Source organism: Microcebus murinus, chromosome 2 (genome assembly GCF_040939455.1).
Source record: "Microcebus murinus isolate Inina chromosome 2, M.murinus_Inina_mat1.0, whole genome shotgun sequence".
Taxonomy (NCBI): Eukaryota; Metazoa; Chordata; class Mammalia; order Primates; family Cheirogaleidae; genus Microcebus; species Microcebus murinus.
The window spans coordinates 59908095-59928195 of record NC_134105.1 but is presented as its reverse complement, the minus strand read 5'-3'; the positions used below and the strand labels follow the sequence as shown (position 1 = coordinate 59928195).

Below are 20101 nucleotides of genomic sequence, written 5' to 3'. Positions count from 1 at the left end.
TATATGTCCACTTAGGTGTTGATCAGTTCCAATCAATACCAATTTGCTGGTGAGCTTTGGCAATATTCTATCTCCTCCCATAGAAATATGGAACTCAAGAGTCAATTAATTTCTTTGGATAAATGAGCTCCATCCACCTAGCAAAGAATATGACAGAAGAACTAAAGAAATATCATTTGGGAGAATAAAATGTCTCATGAGTATTTACTACTATTTCACAGATTCTTATATCCTTGAAAATTATATTTCAATGAAAAAAACTCTGCTAAATAGGTCAGATTTCTCAACACAATGCCAAAGAGTAATAGAGAAGCCACCAGAGATAGGTTCTACACACTTTCTCATTTAAAGGCATGAAAAAAACAACACTGCTCATTGCAGTAATCATACTTCCAAATGTTGCCCATGAATGACCACTCTGCTATCTCCTAATTTAATTACCCTATAGACAAACTGGTGGACAGTATGTGTCATCAGAAAACTTGTTGCCCTTAAAGAGAGTACACCCATGTAAATTTCTGGAGGCTAAGAGAAAATATGGCCTGAGGAGTAAATTACATTTTAAAAGTTACACAAATAGCTATTTGAAATTATGCCTTAATTCATAACCTATATTTAATGATACTCAAGAAATAATATTTTAAATGAGAATGCATAATAAATGGTGCTGAGAAAATTAGATAGCAGCATGCAGAAGAATGAAACTGGATCCCTATCCCTACCATATATCAAAATTAACTTTGAGAGAGATTAAATACTTAAATGTAAGACCTGAAACCATAAAAATATTAGAAGAAATCCTAGAAAAAAACTATCCTCGACATTGGTCTAGGTAAAAAATTGATGACTAAGATTCCAAAAGCAAATATAAAAAAATAAAAATAAATAAATGGGCCTTGATTAAACTAAAAAGCTTCTACACAGCAAATGATATAATCAAAGAGAATAGACAACCTATAGAATGGGAGAATATATTTGAAAGCTATACATCTGATAGATGCCTAACACCCAGAGTCTGTCTACAAGGAACTCAAACAAATCAGCAAGAGAAAAACAAATAACTCCACTAAAAAGCGGGCAGAAAACATAAACAGGATTTTTTCCAAACAATATACACAAATAGCCAATGAACATATGAAAAAAATGCTCAATCATCAGAAAAATGAAAATTAAAACCATGAAATGCCACCTTACTCCTGTCAGAATGACCATTATTAAAAGTCAGAAAATAATAGATGCTGGTACAGGGATGTGATGAAAAGGGAACGCTTGTACACTGTGGTAATATAAATTAGTACAACCTCTATTAGAAACAGAATGGAGATTTCGCAAAGAAATAAAAGTAGATCTACCATTTGATCTAGCAATCCCACTACTAGGTATCTACCTCAAGGAAAAGAAATCATTTTATAAAAAAGACACTTGCACCTGTATGTTTATCACAAACAATTCACAACTGCAATGATATGGAACCAACCTAAATGTTTACCAATTGATGAGCGAATAAAGAAAATATGGCATACAGATATGTGTATGTGTATGTGTGTATATCATAGAATACTACTCAGCCTTCAAAAAGAACGAAATAAGACCTTTTGGAGCAACTTGGATGGAACTGGAGGCCATTATTCTAGCTGAAGTAATCCAAGAACAAAAACCCAAATAGTGTATGTTCTCACTTTTAAGTGGGAGCTACACAAGAGTATGCATGGTCATACAGAGTGGACACTGTAGACTAAGAAGCGGGAGCATGGGAGGGCAGTGTGTCAAATAAAAAATTACCTATTGCATACAATGTACAGTATTAAGGTAATGGGTATATGAAAAGCCTAGACGTCTCCACTATGCAATTCATCCACGTAAAAAAACCCCACTTGTATCCCCTCCCGAATCTATTTAAATAAAAAATAAATAAATAAAATAGGAATGTGGAAGGCTTTTAGATATTCAGTCATTGACTAGTACTTCAGGGCTGAGAATATAGTTGGAAAATTCTTATTTCACTTCTTTGTGTGAGATAGACAGAGGAGTTAGCATTTTCAGTCTTAACTGTTTATGGTAAGTCTTCATGAGTTTCCCCAAAATACAATCCCTTCAATTCTTTCTCAATAGCAAGCAATTCCCAATATTTTTCTACTTTAACTGTAGAAAAAATGAATAAGATTCTATGAGGTAGAATAAGATTATCATGTATACTCATCTACCTATTTGATACATTGATCAATTGACAATTAGTCTATTATTTAAACAACAGTTATTGAATATCTAATATCATCTATGTTTTAGGCCTCAAAGCTTATGTATATATACCTATGAAAAATCTAAAAATGCATACATGACACAGTAACAGAACTCAAGAAGTTTACAGTCTTATAGTAAGAAAGCATTATTTACAAGCAACTGATTGTGGTAATTATGAAAAGTCCTATAAGAAACCATAATCATGTTCAGAAGAAGAGAAACTCACTTCCAGCTCAGGTCAAGAAATGCTTAAATAGGATGAAATATGTGAAATGAATCTTGATGGATAGAAGAGACTAGAAGGGAGGGTATTTCATATAGAGGAAACAGCTAGAGCAGGCACATTAGAAAGCATGATTTACAATCAGGTCAAAATGATAAAATGACAAGTAATTCAATGTGACAGAAATGTTGATTCTGTGAAACTGAATGATGTCATGTATAACAACCAAAGGGAGGTCATACAGCAGAAGTTAACAAACTTTAGAACCATATAAAGACTGGATAAAATGCAAATTCCAAAGCCAGAAGAGACCCTTAAAATTCTAGAATGGTACCCAGTATGTCAGGTATCTCAGGTGATTTTTTTTTTTAGGAAATCAGGTGATTCTTATGTAGATAATCCTAAAATATATTTTGAGAAATAACTACAGAATAGTTTTAACACTAGACTAAGGAGTTCAACTTTTATTCAGTAAGAAACAACTGAAGTTGTTCTGCTAAGAACTATGCATTAGGAGACAATTTGGTATACGTGTGTAGGATGGACGGGAAAAGAGGAAGAACTTACTGCATAGTCCTAATGAAAGGTGATTAAGAGGAAGGATCCATGGATGACTTTGGTGAGTCATGGGGAGACTTAAAAGTAAAGAGATGGGATGATTTTTCAGAAAATGGTAAGTTAACTTTGGACCTTAAACATAGGATAAGATATCAAGAGAAAATATGGAAAAGATATATAGACTCAGAGTTGAACAGAAATGACAATGAAAGCAGTGAAAAAGGATAAGATTACCAACAGTGTAGATTAAAAAAAGAAGAGAAACACGGGCAAAAATCTTAGAAACATTTATATTTAGTAAGTGGAATAAGAAAACATATTTGTGAAGAAAGGAAAGAAGGAGTAATCAAAGATGGAGGAGGATGAAAACATCTAGGAGAGAACAATTCCACAGTAGCCAGAGAGGAAAGAATTAAGAAAAGAGAGAGAAGGGTAGTGTCCAGTGCCACAGAAAGGTCACGGAAGATAAGAAATGAACAAAAGGCTAAGAGAGTTTATGATTAGTTGGTACTTAAGAGAAAAGTTTCAGTAGACTGATGACAAAAAGATTTAGTTTGCAACTGGGAAATGGAAGAAGTAAGTATAAATTATTCTTGATAAGTTTTCAGTAAAAAGAGAAGTAGGATACTAGCTTGAGAAATAGAGTAAAAAGGAAGAATCTCTTTGGAAAGACCTAAGCATATTCATAGAAAAAAGAAAAGCCACAGAAGAAAATATTAAAGATGAGATGAAAAAGAGCAGAAAGAAAAAGCAGAAGTATATCTTAGAGGAGATGAAAAGAAGGTCAAAAAATTAATCTTAAAATATCTGAAAGGCTCTGAGAGGCCAAGGCAGGAGGATATCTCAAGTTCAGGAGTTCGATAAAAGCCTGAGCAAGAGCGAGAACCTGACTCTACTACAAATAGAAAGAAATTAATTGGCAAGCTAAAATTATATAGAAAAAATTAGCCGGGCATGGTGGTGCATGCCTATAGTCCCAGCTACTTGGGAGGCTGAGGCAGGAGGATTGCTTAAGCCCAGGAGTTTGAAGTTGCTGTGAGCTAAGCTGAAGCCACAGCACTCTAGCCTGGGCAACAGAGTGATATTGTGTTTCAAAAAAAAAAAAAAATCTGAAAGGCAATCTAGTCCTCTGGGATAAAAGGGATGAGAGATGGTTGAAAACCAGAACTACTAAAAATGAAATTTTAAAGGAGGGAAGGCTCAAGGACTCATCAAGATGACTTCAAGTTTGTTAAAAAGTACAGGAGGTAAATTATCTGTAGAGAGTCAGAGGAGGAGGGCTCAGGAAGAGTGAAAATATTTTAAAAGAGGAATATTTTAAGGAAGCCACAGAGATCAATAAAAGAAAAAAAAAACAATTATAAACATCACCAAAATGGAGAGTAGAAGCAATCTGGCTTCACCTTTCCCACAGAAAATTAAAAACAAATATCCAGTGCCAAGATTATCACCAGTAATATCCCAGAATACAAATCAGAAGCTGAGATAATTCCTGGTGCCAGACAGAAGTGAAAAATTCTGAGAAGACAATAAAGATAACTTTATTCTGTGATGCCTTTCCCCCAGTCTGCCAGGCACCATGTGCGGAAAATTCCTCCCAGTCTAATAGTTTCTACACTGGAAAAAAGTGAAATTGAGGCAGAAAACCAGCTTCCCCACCATACTGGGTTCCATTGTAGGAAAACTGCTCCTGCCTCAACCCACAGGAAGCATCACAAATACCTGAAAAGAGAAAAAGCCAGGTAAAGACAAAGAGGATAGGTGGAACTACAAATCCCAGCCTGCAAAACTCTGCTTTTTATCTCAGTCAAAGGAGATGCCAAATCAGAGTGGCTGTTCAGCAGCACTATACTGTAGGAGGCATAGTTCACAGGTCAGCTTTCCCACAGAGCTGGATATCCCCTTTGGGACTTCCCACCCTATTCCAGGATAGGCAGTGCTCCAGTGTTTGCCCAAGCTGAGGCAAATCTGGGCTTAAGGTGCCATCTAGTGCTGAAAAAGAGGCAGTGATCTAGGATTAACGGGAATCACAGGCAACTAACTGCAAAGAAACTCTAAGCAAATATACCCTAGAAAGACTAAAAAAGACAGTGAAGACTAAAAGAAAAAACTAGTTCTTCAATGAAGAGGTAGAGGCATACATCTACACCTGAAGCAATAGCAACCAGGAAACTATGATCGCCCCAAATGGACAAAGCAAGTCAGTGATTGACACTAATGAGCAATGTGTGAGCTCTCAAATCAAGAATTCAAAATAGCAGTTCTAAGAAAACTCAACTAACTCCAAGATAGCACAAGAGAGAAATTGAGAAATTTAAGAAAAAGATTAAAATAATTAAAATATCAAACAGAAATCCTGGAACTGGAAAATGAAATGCATTTGTTGGCTGGGCGTGGTGGCTCACGCCTGTAATCCTAGCACTCTGGGAGGCTGAGGCAGGCGGATTGCTTGAGGTCAGGAGTTTGAAACCAACCTGGGCAAAAGTGAGACCTTGTCTCTACTATAAATAGAAAGAAATTAATTGGCCAACTAATATAAATATAGAAAAAATTAGCCAGGCATGGTGGCACATGCCTGTAGTCCCAGCTACTTGGGAGGCTGAGGCAGCAGGATTGCTTGAGCCCAGGAGTTTGAAGTTGCTGTGAGCTAGGCTGATGCCACGGCACTCACTCTAGCCTGGGCAGAAAAGCAAGATTCTGTCTCAAAAATAAATAAATAAATAAATAAAAGAAAAAGAAAAGAAAAGAAAAGAAAAGAAGAAAAAGAAATACATTTGTTGAACTCAAAAATGCATTAGAGGCTCTCAACAACAGAATGGATGACACAGAAGAAATAATCAGTGAGCTAAGGACAGGTTATTGGAAAATATAGTCGGAGGAAAAAATAAAATAATGAAGGAATGAAGAAAGCCTTTAAGATATAGAGAATAACCTCAAAAGAGAAAATCTAAGATTAACTGATATTCAAGTAAGAGCTGAGAAAAGCAAGGAATAGAAAGCTTATTCTAAGAAATAATAACAGAAAACTTTCAAAACCTAGAGAAAAATGTAACTATCCAGGTCCAAGAGGCCACAGAACACCCAAAAGATTCAACCCAAATAAAACTACCCCAAGGCATATAATAATCATACTCTCAAAGGTCAAAAACAAACAGAAGATCCTAGAAGCAGCAAGAGAAAAGAACCAAAGAACATACAAAGGAGCTCTGATTCATTTGGCAACAGACTTCTCAGTGAAAACCATACCGACCAATAGAGAGTGGGACAATATATTCAAAGTGCTGAAGAAAAAAACTGCTGAGAATACTCTACCCAGCAAAACATTCCTTCAAGCATGAAGAAGAGACAAAGTCTTTCCCAAATAAACAAAAGCTGAGGGAATGAATCACTACTAGATCTCTCTCACAGGAAATGCTAAAGGGAATTCTTCAATCTGAAAGAAAAGGATGCTAATGTGCAAAAAGAAAACATTTGAAGGTATAAAACTCACTAGTAAAAGTACACAGACAAATTCAAAATACTCTAATTCTATAACTGTGGTATATAAACCACTCATTGTTCTATGAGGTTGGTGCAAAAGTAATTGCAGTTGTGGACTGTGAATTTTAAATTATTATAACTAGGCTCAAACATATCTTTTTTAATCAAAATAGGCCATAGCAATCAACACATCTTTGTCAGTAAGAAATAAGTTTGTTTATTCCTGTAGTATAAAAATCCATGCTTTGGGATTCAGCGAACTCTTGGAAAGCATTTTTTGCATCCCGTTGGTTGTGAAAGCATTTTCCCTACAAAAAGTTGTCAGACGCTTGAAGAGGTTGGCAAGAGGTCAGATGAATATGGTGAATGAGGCAACACTTCATACCCCAATTTGTTCAACTTTTCAAGCGTTGGTTGTGCAATTTTGGTTGGGCATTGTCATGGAGAAGAACTGGGCCCTTTCTGTTGAGGAATGCCAGCTGCAGGCACTGCAGTTTTCAGTGCATCTCATCGATGTTGAGCATACTTCTCAGATATAATGGTTTCACCAGAATTCAGAAAGGTGTATGAGACTGGCAGCAGACCACCAAACAGTGATCATGACCTTTTTTGGATGCAAGTTTGGCTTTGGGAAGTGCTTTGGAGCTTCTTGGTCCAACCACTGAACTGGTCGTCACTGGTTGTCTTAAAAAACCCGCTTTTCATGGCACATCACAATCTGATCAAGAAATGGTTCACTGTTGTGTATAATAAGAGAAGATGACACTTCAAAACCACAATTTTTTGATTTTTGGTTAGCTCATGAGGCACCCACTTATTGAGCTTTATCAACTTCCCAATTTACTTCAAATGTTGAACGGCCAACAGTAGAATAGTTGATGTTGAGTTCTTTCACAACTTCTCTTGTAGCTGTAAGAGGATCAGCTTTGATGATTGCTGTCAATTGGTCGTTGTCAACTTCTGATGACTGGCCACTGTGCTCCTCATCTTCAAGGCTCTCATTTCCTTTGCAAAACTTCTTGAACCACCACTGCACTGTACATTCATTGGCAGTTCCTGGGCCAAATGCGTTTTCAATGTTGTAAGTTGTCTCTGCTGCTTTACAATCCATTTCAAATTCAAATAATAAAATAGCTCAAATTTCATCATTTCCATAGTCTAAAATACATATAAAATAAACAGCAAGTAATAAGTCATTGGCAGAAAACCATAAAGCAAGAAATGCACATTAAAATGATGTATTACATAACCACATTTAAGAATGTATTCCAATATCAAATAGCAAATTTCAACAATGCTAAAACCACAATTACTTTTGCACCAACCTAATAATATGAAGATTAAAAGACAAATTTATCAAAAATAACAATAACCATGGGTACCTGTTAAGAGAAAGAAAATATAAATAAATGCAAATTACGACGAGAAAAGTGGGGGAGGGAGATGGAGTTAAAGTGTAGGGTTTTTTAGTTTTTCTGTTGTTTGTTTCTTATCTTTAATCAAAGTTAAGTTGTCATCTGTTTAAAATAACTTGTTATAGCTATAAGATGTTTTTGGTAAGTCTCGTGGTAACTAAAAAACAAAAACCTATAACAGATACACTAAAAATAAAAAACAATGAATTGAAGCATATTACCAGAGAAAATCACTTAACCACAAAGGAAGACAGTCAGAAAGGATGAGATAACTTATAAAGCAACTAAAAACAAGTACCAAAATGGAAGCTGTAAATCATTATCTATTAGTAATAACACTGAATGTAAGTGGACTAACCTCTCTAAACTAAAGTAAAAGACTAACCTCTCTATGCTGGTGGGAGTGCAAACTAGTTAAACCTCTGTGGAAAGCAATATGGAGATACCTTAAAGCGATACAAGTGAATCTACCATTTGATCCAGCAATCCCATTACTGGGCATCTACCCAAAAGATCCAATGACACTCTACAAAAAAAGACACCTGCACTCGAATGTTTATAGCAGCACAATTCATAATTGCAAGGCTGTGGAAACAGCCCAAGTGCCCATCAATCCAAGAATGGATTAATAAAATGTGGTATATGTATACCATGGAGTACTATTCGGCTCTAAGAAACAACGGTGATATAGCACATCTTATATTTTCCTGGTTAGAGCTGGAACCCATACTACCAAGTGAAGTATCCCAAGAATGGAAAAACAAGCACCACATATACTCACCAGCAAACTGGTATTAACTGAGCAGCACCTAAGTGGATACATAGGTACTACAGTAATAGGATATTGGGCAGGGGGGAGGGGGGCGGGTATATACATACATAATGAGTGAGAGGTGCACCATCTGGGGGATGATCGTGATGGAAACTGAGACTTTTGGGGGGAGGGGGGCAAAGGGCATTTATTGAAACCTTAAAATCTGTATCCCCATAATATGCCGAAAAAAAAAAAAAAAAAAGACTAACATCTCTAAACTAAAACAGAGTGCTGAATGGATTTTTTTAAAACAATCAACTATATGCTACTTATAAGAAACTCGCTTCCCTTATAAAGACACACTTAGAATGAAAATGAAGGGATGGAAAAAGATATTCCAGGCAAACAAAAACCAAAAAAGAGCAGAAGTAGCTAACATATATCAGATGAAATAGACATTTAAGTTAAAGACTGTAAAAAGAAACAAAGAAGGTCACTTAGAAAGGGGTTAATGCACCAATAGGATATATGAATTGTAAATAAATATGGACCCACCATTGGAGCATCCAAATATATAAAGCAACATTGATAAATCTAAAGAGAGATAGATTATAATACAATAATAGTAGGGGTCTTCAAAACTCCTCTCTCTCGCCGGGCGTGGTGGCTCACGCCTGTAATCCTAGCACTTTGGAAGGCTGAGGCGGGTGGATTGCTCAAGGTCAGGAGTTCGAAACCAGCCTGAGCGAGACCTCGTCTCTACCAAAAATAGAAATAAATTAATTGACCAACTAAAAATATATATACAAAAAATTAGCCGGGCATGGTGGTGCATGCCTGTAGTCCCAGCTACTCGGGAGGCTGAGGCAGGAGGATCGCTGAGCCCAGGAGTTTGAGGTTGCTGTGAGCCAGGCTGATGCCACGGCACTCACTCTAGCCTGAGCAACAAAGTGAGACTCTGTCTCAAAAACAAACAAACAAACAAACAAACAAACAAAAAACCTCCTCTCTCAGTAATGGACAGATCATCCAGATAGGAAAACAATAAAGAAACAGTGGAGTTAAACTACACTCTAGACCTAATGGATCTAACTGACATTTACAGAACATTTCATTCAACTGCTGCAGAATATGCATTCTTCTCATCTGCACGTGGAATATTCTCCAGGATGGACCATATGTTAGACCACAAAAGAAGTCTTAACAAATTCAAAAAAAGTCAAAATCATATTCTTTTTTTTTTCTGACCACAATTGAATAAAACTAGAAATTAATAATGAGAGGCACTTTGGAAAATATACAAACACATGAAAATTAAACAACATGCTCCTGTATGATCAATAGGTCATGAAGAAATTAAGAAGAAAATTTAAAGATTTCTTGAAACAAATAAAAATTGATATACAATATACCAAAATCTATGAGATACAGAAAAAGAAGTAGTAAGCGGGACGTTTATAGCAATAAACGCCTACATCATAATAGTGGAATGATTTAAGAAAACAATCTAATGATGCACCTCATGGGGCTAGTAAAACAAGAACAAAACAAACCCAAAATTGGTAGAAGAAAAGAAGTATTATAATAAAGATCAGAGCAGAAATAAATGAAATTGAGACAAAAAAATACAAATGATGAACAAAATAAAAAGTTGGTTTTTTGAAAAGATAAATAAAATTGCCAAACCTTTAGCTAGACTAAGAAAAAAAGAAGATTCGAAAAAATAAAATCAGAAATGAAAAAGGAGACATAAATGATTCCACAGAAATACAAAGGGTCATTAGAGACTATCATAAATAACAATATGCCAAAAAATTGGAAAACCTAGAACAAATGGATAATTCCTGGACACATACAACCTATCAAAATTGAACCACTAAGAAATAGAAAATTTGAAAATATTAATAAAAAGTAACAAGATGAAAGCACTAATAAAAAGTCTTCCATCAAAGAAAAGTCAAGTACATGATGACTTCACTGCTAAATTCTACCAAACATTTAAAGAACTATTACCAATTCTACTCAAACTATTCCAAAAAATTGAAAAGAAGGGAATACTTTCAAACTCACTCTATGAGGCCAGCATTACCCTGATACCAAAACCAGACAAGGACTCAACAACAACAACAACAAATGAAAACTACAGGTCAGTATCCCTGATAAACATAGATATAAAAATCCTCAACAAAATACTTCCAAACTGAATATACTAACACTTTTAAAAGATCATCCACCATGATTAAGTGGGATTCATCCTAGGGATGCAAAGATGATTTAACATACACAAATCAATAAACATGATATATCACGCTAACAGAATCAAGGACATAAATCATATGATCATTTCAATAGAAGGTGAAAAAGTATTTGTCAAATTTTAAAATCTCTTGATAATAATAACTCTCAACAAACTGGGTATAAAAGGACCATACCTCAACAATAACGGCTACCTGTGACAAACCCACAGCTAGCATCATATTGAATGAGGAAAAATGGAAAGCCTTTCCTCTAAAATCTGAAGAAAACAAAGGTACCCATTTTCACCGGTTTAATTTAACATAGTACTGAAGTCCTAGCCAGAGCAAATTAGGCAAGAGAAAGAAACAAAGGGCATCCAAGTTGGAAAGGAAGAAGTTAAATTATTGTTTTTTTTTTCCAGATGATCTGATATTATATCTAAAAAACCTAAAGATTCAACAAAAAACTGTTAAAGCTGATAAACAATACAGTAAAATTTTAGTATATCAAATCAACGTACAAAAATCAGTAACATTTATATAAATCAACAGTGAAGAAACTACAAAAAAATCTAGAAACCAATCTCATTTATAATAGCTACAAAATATATAAAATGCTTAGGAATAATTTTAACCAAAGAAGTACAAGATCTCTATGAGGAAAACTATAAAACATGGATGAAAGAAATTGAAGAGGACACAAAAAAAGATATCCCTTGTTAATGGATTAGAAAATAAATACTGCTAAAATGTCAACACTACCCAAAGTGATCTACAGATTCCATGAAATCACCATCAAAATACCAATGACATTTTTCATAAAAATAGAAAAAACAACCCTAAACTCATATGAAACCACAAAAGATCTCAAAAGTCAAAGCAATCCTGAGCAAAAAGAATAAAGCTGGAGGCATACTACCTGACTTAAAAATATACTATAAAGCCATAGTAACCCAAACAGCATATACTGGTATAAAAATAGACACACAGACCAATGGAACAGAATACAGAATACAGAAAGAAACCCACGCATTTACAGTCAACTCATTTTTCAACAAAAGTGCCAAGAACATGAACTGGGGAAAGGACAGTGTCTTCAATAAATGGTGCTGGGAAAACTGATAATCATATGCCAGAAGAATGAAGCTAGACCCTATCTCTCACCATATACAAAAATGAAATCAAAATAGATTAAAGATTTAAATGTAAGACCCGAAACTATGAAACTGGGTAAAGTCATTCTGGGTAAGACCTCAAAAGCACAGGCAACAAAAGCAAAAAGAAACAAATTGGATTATATCAAGCTAAAAAGCTCTGCATGGCACACTATCAAGAGAATGAAGAGACAACCTATAGAATGGAAGAAAATATTGCAAACTATCCACACAACAAAGGATTATAACCAGAATATATAAGGGATCATAGCAAGTCAATAGCAAAAAATAAAAAAAAATACAATTAAAAATTGGGCAAAGATCTGAATATATATTTCTCAAAAGAAGATATACAAATGGCCAACAGGTATATGAAAAAGTGCTCCACATTACTAATCATCAGGAAAATGCAAATCAAATCTCAGTGGGATATCATCTCACCCCAGTTAAAATGGCTTTCATTAAAAGACAAAAACCAAATAAAACAAACAGAACTTTGAAAACTATAAAAGAAATACAAATGTGGTATGTAGTTATTTTTCTTTTTAATGCTCACTTTAAATAGATATATTTTCTCATCATAAAGTTAGTATAGCAATAATTATTGTAGGAAGTGAACTGTTTATCTTTTTTCTCCTATCTTATTAGCTGATTTGCTGGGAAAAGTTATAACAGGCCAAACCAAAATTGTTTTAAGAAGTAACACGGATTTTCTTTGCTAAGAAATTGTTTTTTATTTTAATTATTAATATTAACTATTATATATTTAGATCAAAGGCCATAATGAAAATGTACACTAAAAGTATTTGCTTTAATTTGAAAAATAAATAATTTAAAAAAATTTTTCTATGGCCGGGTGTGGTGGCTCACGCCTGTAATCCTAGCACTCTGGGAGGCTGAGGCGGGTGGATTGCTTGAGGTCAGGAGTTTGAAACCAGCCTGAGCAAGAGTGAGACCCCTTCTCTACTATAAATAGAAACAAATTAATTGGCCAACTAATATATATATAGAAAAAATTAGCCGGGCATGGTGGTGCATGCCTGTAGTCCCAGCTACTTGGGATGCTGAGGCAGAAAGATTGCTTGAGCCCAGGAGTTTGAGGTTGCTGTGAGCTAGGCTGATGCCACAGCACTCACTTTAGCTTGGGCAACAAAGTGAGACTCTGTCTCAAAAAAAAATATTTTTTTTTCTCTATATTAATGTATTTTTCCCTGCCCCATAGTAACTCAGAATAAATAATTCTTTTTTTTTATTCCTTTATTCCTTATTTATTTTTTTTTCACAAACTCAGGACTGGAAAGAATAAATAATTCTTATTGCTAAAAGTTTCTTACTAGAATTTGTCTCGTAATTTGAGTTGTGATTTCTTTGGCATCCAAGACAATTGATGGTGGAAGTGATGATGCCTCTGCAGCTTTTAATCCTAAAATTATCAAAATAAAATTGAATTAAATATTATTACTGCTGGTATTTTTATGTTTGTTTTAACTAGTATTAATTTGTTCTTCACAGAAAAGCTTCCCCTCTATAGGCATATAGAACTCAATTCTCAAAATTAAGTTTTCCAAATTTCTAGATGACAACTGACCAATTATTAGATTTAATTAATTAATTAAATCCAAATCCAAAATATATAAAGCAAATTAGAATATCAGTTACCTCACAACATACCTCTGAGATAGCAGGAAGAAAAAGAGGTAATTAGAAAATAATATCAAATAGAAAATAATAGCAATGCAATAATAGCATTGAAATCCCAATTAGAAATACAGTTGTTAACAGAAGGTGAAAGGATACATGGGTTTTGCAGAGAACATCTAGTTACAGAGGTACTCTACAGCTGAATGTTCATCTATCTAGCTTATCAATGAGACAGAAATATCTCAGAAGGTGTAATGGTAGGTGACTAGTCCTTATGCAAATTCAAAGTATTAACTACTATTCTCATGTTTTCAGAGCTTAATTTTATTGTATAAATGCCATATTGACTTTCTACTATATTCCAAGAGTTTACTGAATTTATTGCTTTAGAAGCAATAGAAGGAATACAAATATTTATTGAGAAGTTACTAATTGCTAGGCACTAAGCTAGGCAGTTCACATTTTTTTTTTTTTTTTTTTGAGACAGAGTCTCACTTTGTTGCCCAGGCTAGAGTGAGTGCCGTGGCGTCAGCCTAGCTCACAGCAACCTCAAACTCCTGGGCTCCAGTGATCCTTCTGCCTCAGCCTCCCGGGTAGCTGGGACTACAGGCATGCGCCACCATGCCCGGCTAATTTTATATATATATATCAGTTGGCCAATTAATTTGTTTCTATTTATAGTAGAGACGGGGTCTCGCTCAGGCTGGTTTTGAACTCCTGACCTTGAGCAATCCGCCCGCCTCGGCCTCCCAAGAGCTAGGATTACAGGCGTGAGCCACAGCGCCCGGCCGGCAGTTCACATTTGATAATTCATTGAATCTTCACAACTCTACATATATGGAAAATTATCCTCATTTCATAGAAAATGAAATTGAGGCTTATAAAGATTAAACATCTGATACAAATAAGTTATCCAATTAATTTCCCTTTCCAAATAGCAAAAGAAAGATATTTTTCTTTCCATCAAGGGATCATATCCATAGCTAAAATAATTTTTTGAACTTTTATATACAGATCAATTGAAAATTCTCTGAATTTGTAAGCTTTAATGATTTAGATAGAATGTATCTAATCAAGTTTAGGAACATCATATGGTTTGGCAATACATTATCTTTTAAGATTTTAGATTTAATTATTAAGTACACTGAACCTGAGGAAACTGAGGAAGAACTCTGCTACTAAAAGAGTGTGTAGGAAATATATAATTTTCAATTCATTGTATAACATGCAAATATAAACTAAATTACATTTTTTCTAAGGATAGAAATTAATATTTCTAGGGGCTTCATGTGTTGTATTTCTATATAGTTACTGGCTCATATAAGTTTAAAAGTAAGAATTATATATATATATTTATAAAATATGAGTTTGACATAGGAAATACAGCCTAAGACAATATAAGCATTCAAAAGAAAGAGAGAGAAAGTTGTTTTGATTGATAGCCAAGTAAAGGGGAAATAAAAGTTTGTCTTAGGAAAATATGTAGTGTTTCAATGTACGGTATAATTTCTACACATAATACCATAATATTTTTCTTCTGTTAGTCCCTTAGAAAGTTTGTAGGTATACAAAATTGCTTCTTTATTTCTTGAAGTATTCTTTACATGCTGAACTTCAAAATGCATGTTTTCTACATTAGGATACAGGACATCTATATGGCACAGCTCCAGAAAATGTGTAACAAACAGTGTAAATGCCTAGAATATATAATAGACAATGAATATTAGTATTTTTAGATTAACTAGAAAATTCCATTTTAACTATGTAAACATAACATTTTAGTTTAATTTTCCAAGTAGCTTGGTAGGGGTGTAAGAATGAAACTAATAACTTGGAGGCTAACATGATCAGTTCATTTCAAAATGTTATGAAAATGTATATTCAATGAAGGAAGCATGTTTATTATGTTTGCACATATAAATGTATGTTGCATTATGGGAAAGAGAATTAAACCAAAAATAAAATCTTAAGAAATATATCTGAAGATACTGAAAAGATGAACTATACTAGAAACAAAGATATTAACTGAGATAATAATTTATTAGGAAGGTAACCCACACACCAAAAAAGTCATAATATTTCCCTCAACTTTTAGAAAACTGTACTTTAAAAGTAGCTTTCCTCCTTGTAAGTAGTTTTTGGACAGTGAAATCAATGGATTGTCTTAGGAATTTGAAATTCTAAAAGTTTTTGATTTTTAGTGAGATGTGCCCCATCTGGGGGATGGTCATGCTGGAAACTCAGACTTGGGGGAGGGGAGGGCATTTATTGAAACCTTAAAATCTGTACCCCCATAATATGCCGAAATAAAAAAAAAAGTTTTTGATTTTTAGCTTTATATTGTGTTTGGGCTAGGTACTTGTAGATGAAAAAAGAAAGAAGGTGGATAGCAAGAGAGGAAATGGTTTTGTATATGATTAAAAACTGAAAATTCTTAACTACATACTCAGCAAATCAAAAGGGGTATAAAACAAACCAAATTTATAAAGTTATAGGAAAATATTTAGAAACTAGTAAATTATGTAGAAGCTAGGGATCATGTTGAATAACAATAATGTCCTTGAAAATTATGTATCAAACCAATCTATTATAGTAAACTTTGTAAACTCTGTTTCAGGTTAAATCAATTTAGCAAATAATTATTCAGGTCCTGTATGTTTCAAGGATTGTGCTAGGCACTAAGGGGACTAGGTTAAAAAAAATAATAAATAACTTTAAGCTCCTTAAAAGCAAGTAGCAATATCATATTTTTACTAAATTACTTATACTAGAAAAAGATATTCAAAAGTAACATGAAAAGCACTATTATTAACTATTACAGAATGCTTAAAAAACAGATACTGTATTAGGGTTCGCCAGAGAAACAGACCAACAGCATGGGTATGTGTGTGTGTGTTTGTGTAAAGAGACTTATAAGAAATTTGCTCATTCAATTATGGAGGCTGATAAGATCAAAGATCTAGGCAAGCTAGAGACCCAGGAGAGCCAATGGCATGATTCCAGTCCAAATACTGGCAGGCTCCAAACCCAGGAAGAACTGATGTTTGAGTTTGAATCCAAATACAGGAAAGAACCAATCTTCCAAATGGAAGGCAGTCAGGCAGGAGGAGTTCCCTTTTACTCTTGGGAGGGTCAGCCATGTTTTCTATTCAGGGTTTCAATTTATTTTTTTTATTTTTTTTTTTTTGAGACAGAGTCTCGCTTTGTTGCCCAGGCTAGAGTGAGTGCCGTGGCGTCAGCCTAGCTCACAGCAACCTCAAACTCCTGGGCTCCAGTGATCCTTCTGCCTCAGCCTCCCAGGTAGCTGGGACTACAGGCATGCGCCACCATGCCCGGCTAATTTTTTATATATATATATATATCAGTTGGCCAATTAATTTCTTTCTATTTATAGTAGAGACGGGGTCTCGCTCTTGCTCAGGCTGGTTTTGAACTCCTGACCTTGAGCGATCCGCCCGCCTTGGCCTCCCAAGAGCTAGGATTACAGGCGTGAGCCACAGCGCCCGGCCTCAATTTATTGAATGAGACCTACTCACATAAGGAGGGCAACCTGCTATGCTCAGTCTACCAATTCTACTGATAATCTCATCCAGAAACCTGCTCACAGACACACCTGTAATAACGTTTGACCAAATGTCTGGGCATAACTCTGTCACCTAGTCGAGTTGATGCATGAAATTATCCATCACAAATCTACCCCTTGTCAACCTGGCACCATTACACATCTCCGTATACCACACTTAATTTCCAAATGAAAATAATAACAAGGTCATAATTCCACCCACTATGATATAACTTTCTTGAATACAATGAAGAAAGCACTAACCTTTTCCCCAGAACAGGAGGTAAAGTCCTCAAGTGATGTTTATTCCTCACCTTGATATCTATATCTCATAACTTAAATATTATGATGTAAAATTAGCAATACTTAAATAATATGATACACATTTAATACAGTTTATGTTACATGATAAGGTAATAAGAGAGAAAAAATAAAGATACTTGCTTAATACATACATACATATATATGTATATATATATATATATGTATATATATATACACACACTAACATACACAAAATAAGGAGGAAATAATCCTGACAATTACAGTCCTCATCTCTGTAGCTAATAACAAAGTCACAGCTGGTAATTATAATTACCTTCCTCTACTACATATTCTGTATTCTCTTGCCTTCAGCAAGCCCTTAGCTAGCTGTGGTTCTTTACTCAGTAAGGAGACTTAAATCTTCCTTCCTGAAGGGTCTGGCCATTCATAGTCCTGCCAGGATTGGGTTGTTGTAGTTTTCCATTGACCTTAATCACAGGACATGATAACACAGAGAGATACCCTAAGGAATCTCCTGCATTGCAGACATATTCTCTTTTACCTGCATTGTGGAGTAGTAGTCCAATTTCCCCTTTCTAGACAGGATCAATCACTCCAGCCAGCACAATAATTCCCTTCTTTGTTGATTCAGAGGCACAAGGAACCCAAAGTGGCTGGCAGGAGTCTTAACTTTCAGGTGAAAAAATCATTGTTGTGTCTCCTGGTGGAAGCATTACTCCCTTTGGAACTAAGACCTCTAGGCCAGCAGAGCATAAAGTTACAGAAATTGGAAGCAAAAATGTTGCTTGTGGGTAACTAGGGGTAATAATAAGTGATGCCACTTCCATTTCCAACCCTTGATTCCTGGACCCACGAATCCTGCCTATGGGAGAAATAGCACCACATGTTGGAAGCTGAGTCAGAGCATATACAGCCTTCTGGAAAACCTTGCTTCAGTTCTGCAAGGAATTGCCACCTAGCTGGTGCTGTAACTGAGTCTTCAAAAGGCTAGTCCACTGCTCTGTCAAGCCAGCTGCTTCAAGATGGTAGGGAAGATGGTAAAGCAGTGAATTCCTTGAGCATAGGCCTTTTGCATCATTGCATTTGCTGTGAAGTGACTTCTTTGATCAGAAGAAATGCTGCATGCAATACTATGATGGTAGATAAGGTGTTCTGTAAGTCCATGGATGATAGTTTTGGCAGAAGTACTATATATAGGGAAGGCAAATCCATATCTGGAGTAAATGGCTATTCCAGTAAGAATATGATCAACTAGCCAATGCCATAGGTATGTGTAAGTCAGACTATTCTGATTGCTGTTTTGACTCTGCTCCTCATTACAGTAACTATGCCCACCTTGCCTTTGGTGGTTGAGTCCCACGACTTGGCTCTCATCACCCTGGGACCCAATTACTTTGCGTTTGAGTTTCCCAATTCAGTGACCACAGTTCCCACTGTAAGGTCTGGCCTACAGGGAAGAGCAATAACAGAGTTCTTCAAGAATGCCGGGGATCCCCTCACAAATTTATTTCTCATTGTCATAGTAAAAGGGATATTTTCTGGACTCTCCCAGGATGGGTTATTACATTTTAAATGACAAACCCAGTCTAACATTCCAAACTCCATAAGCATTAAATCCCTTCCCCTACATTAAACTAAGGCAGTTCCAGTATTTCCAATTTACTCACAGTGGCCACCTTTTGGTCCATTTTCAGCTAACCAATCAAATAAACTGTTAGTACCCTTGCTAATTATGAGTTGCAACATTAAATGCAGACTCTCTGCTTAGTCTGCCCATATCAATAAATTTGGCTTGATCCATCTTCATGTTCCTACCACCATTATCCCACACCCTTAATATACATTCCCATCCATGTTCCCTGGACTTTTATCAGTATACATTAGAAAATACAAGTAGTTTTTTTAGAGTGTAATGCAACTCCCCATTGGTCTCATTTTGTACTTCACCTTTAGGGGCCTGCTAGGATCTAAGTCTAATTACAGATCGATAAGCAAACAGAAGTTGTAGGCGTGGGGCCTGAGGAGACTCTGCATTGTCTGGCATAGCAACTGCCTTAGAGAATGCCATCAGTTTCCACAAGCAATGCCAGGTTGATCCTCTCAAGTGGGTGGAGAGGCCACTTTCACTAGGGATGGGAAGGTCCCTTCCACTGACAAAGAAGGCTCATCAGAATTTAGGGACTAAATGTCCCCAGCCTCATCAGGGTCTTGCCATACATCCTTATTCCAACTAGTATTTCATTCCTTCCCAACTAACTAACTAATGACTTAGTTTTAAAGGTAAACAACATACATGGTTAGTAGTTCAACTTGTAATTATGCCATAGGATGAGATTCTGGCTTTTATTTTAAGCAATCTCAACCTTGTGACTACAGAAGATAAGGGTATCCCTCAGGGAACACATAGAAACTTTCAGGTTATTTATGTAGCAATGAGCTGAGAACTCAAATCCTTGAGCTCATCCTTTTCTTTCCTTTGTCCAGTGGCAATAGGACAAGCAAATATCATTATATTCATGAGTTTGCCAAAAATATCATATAGTCACCTAGA

The 20101-nt window shown here is 35.4% G+C and overlaps 1 protein-coding gene across 1 annotated transcript in view; it reads right to left on the bottom strand.

Annotated features, from left to right (window-relative positions):
• MSH4 (mutS homolog 4) overlaps window positions 1-20101 on the bottom strand; it is a 93967-nt gene that overhangs the window by 3422 nt on the left and 70444 nt on the right. Inside the window, exons 18-19 of the mRNA XM_075999426.1 lie at window positions 15226-15400; window positions 13397-13485 (exon numbers count right to left, since the gene is read on the bottom strand). Of these exons, the coding sequence (XP_075855541.1) occupies window positions 13397-13485; window positions 15226-15400 (264 nt within the window). The remainder of the gene's footprint in view (window positions 1-13396; window positions 13486-15225; window positions 15401-20101) is intronic.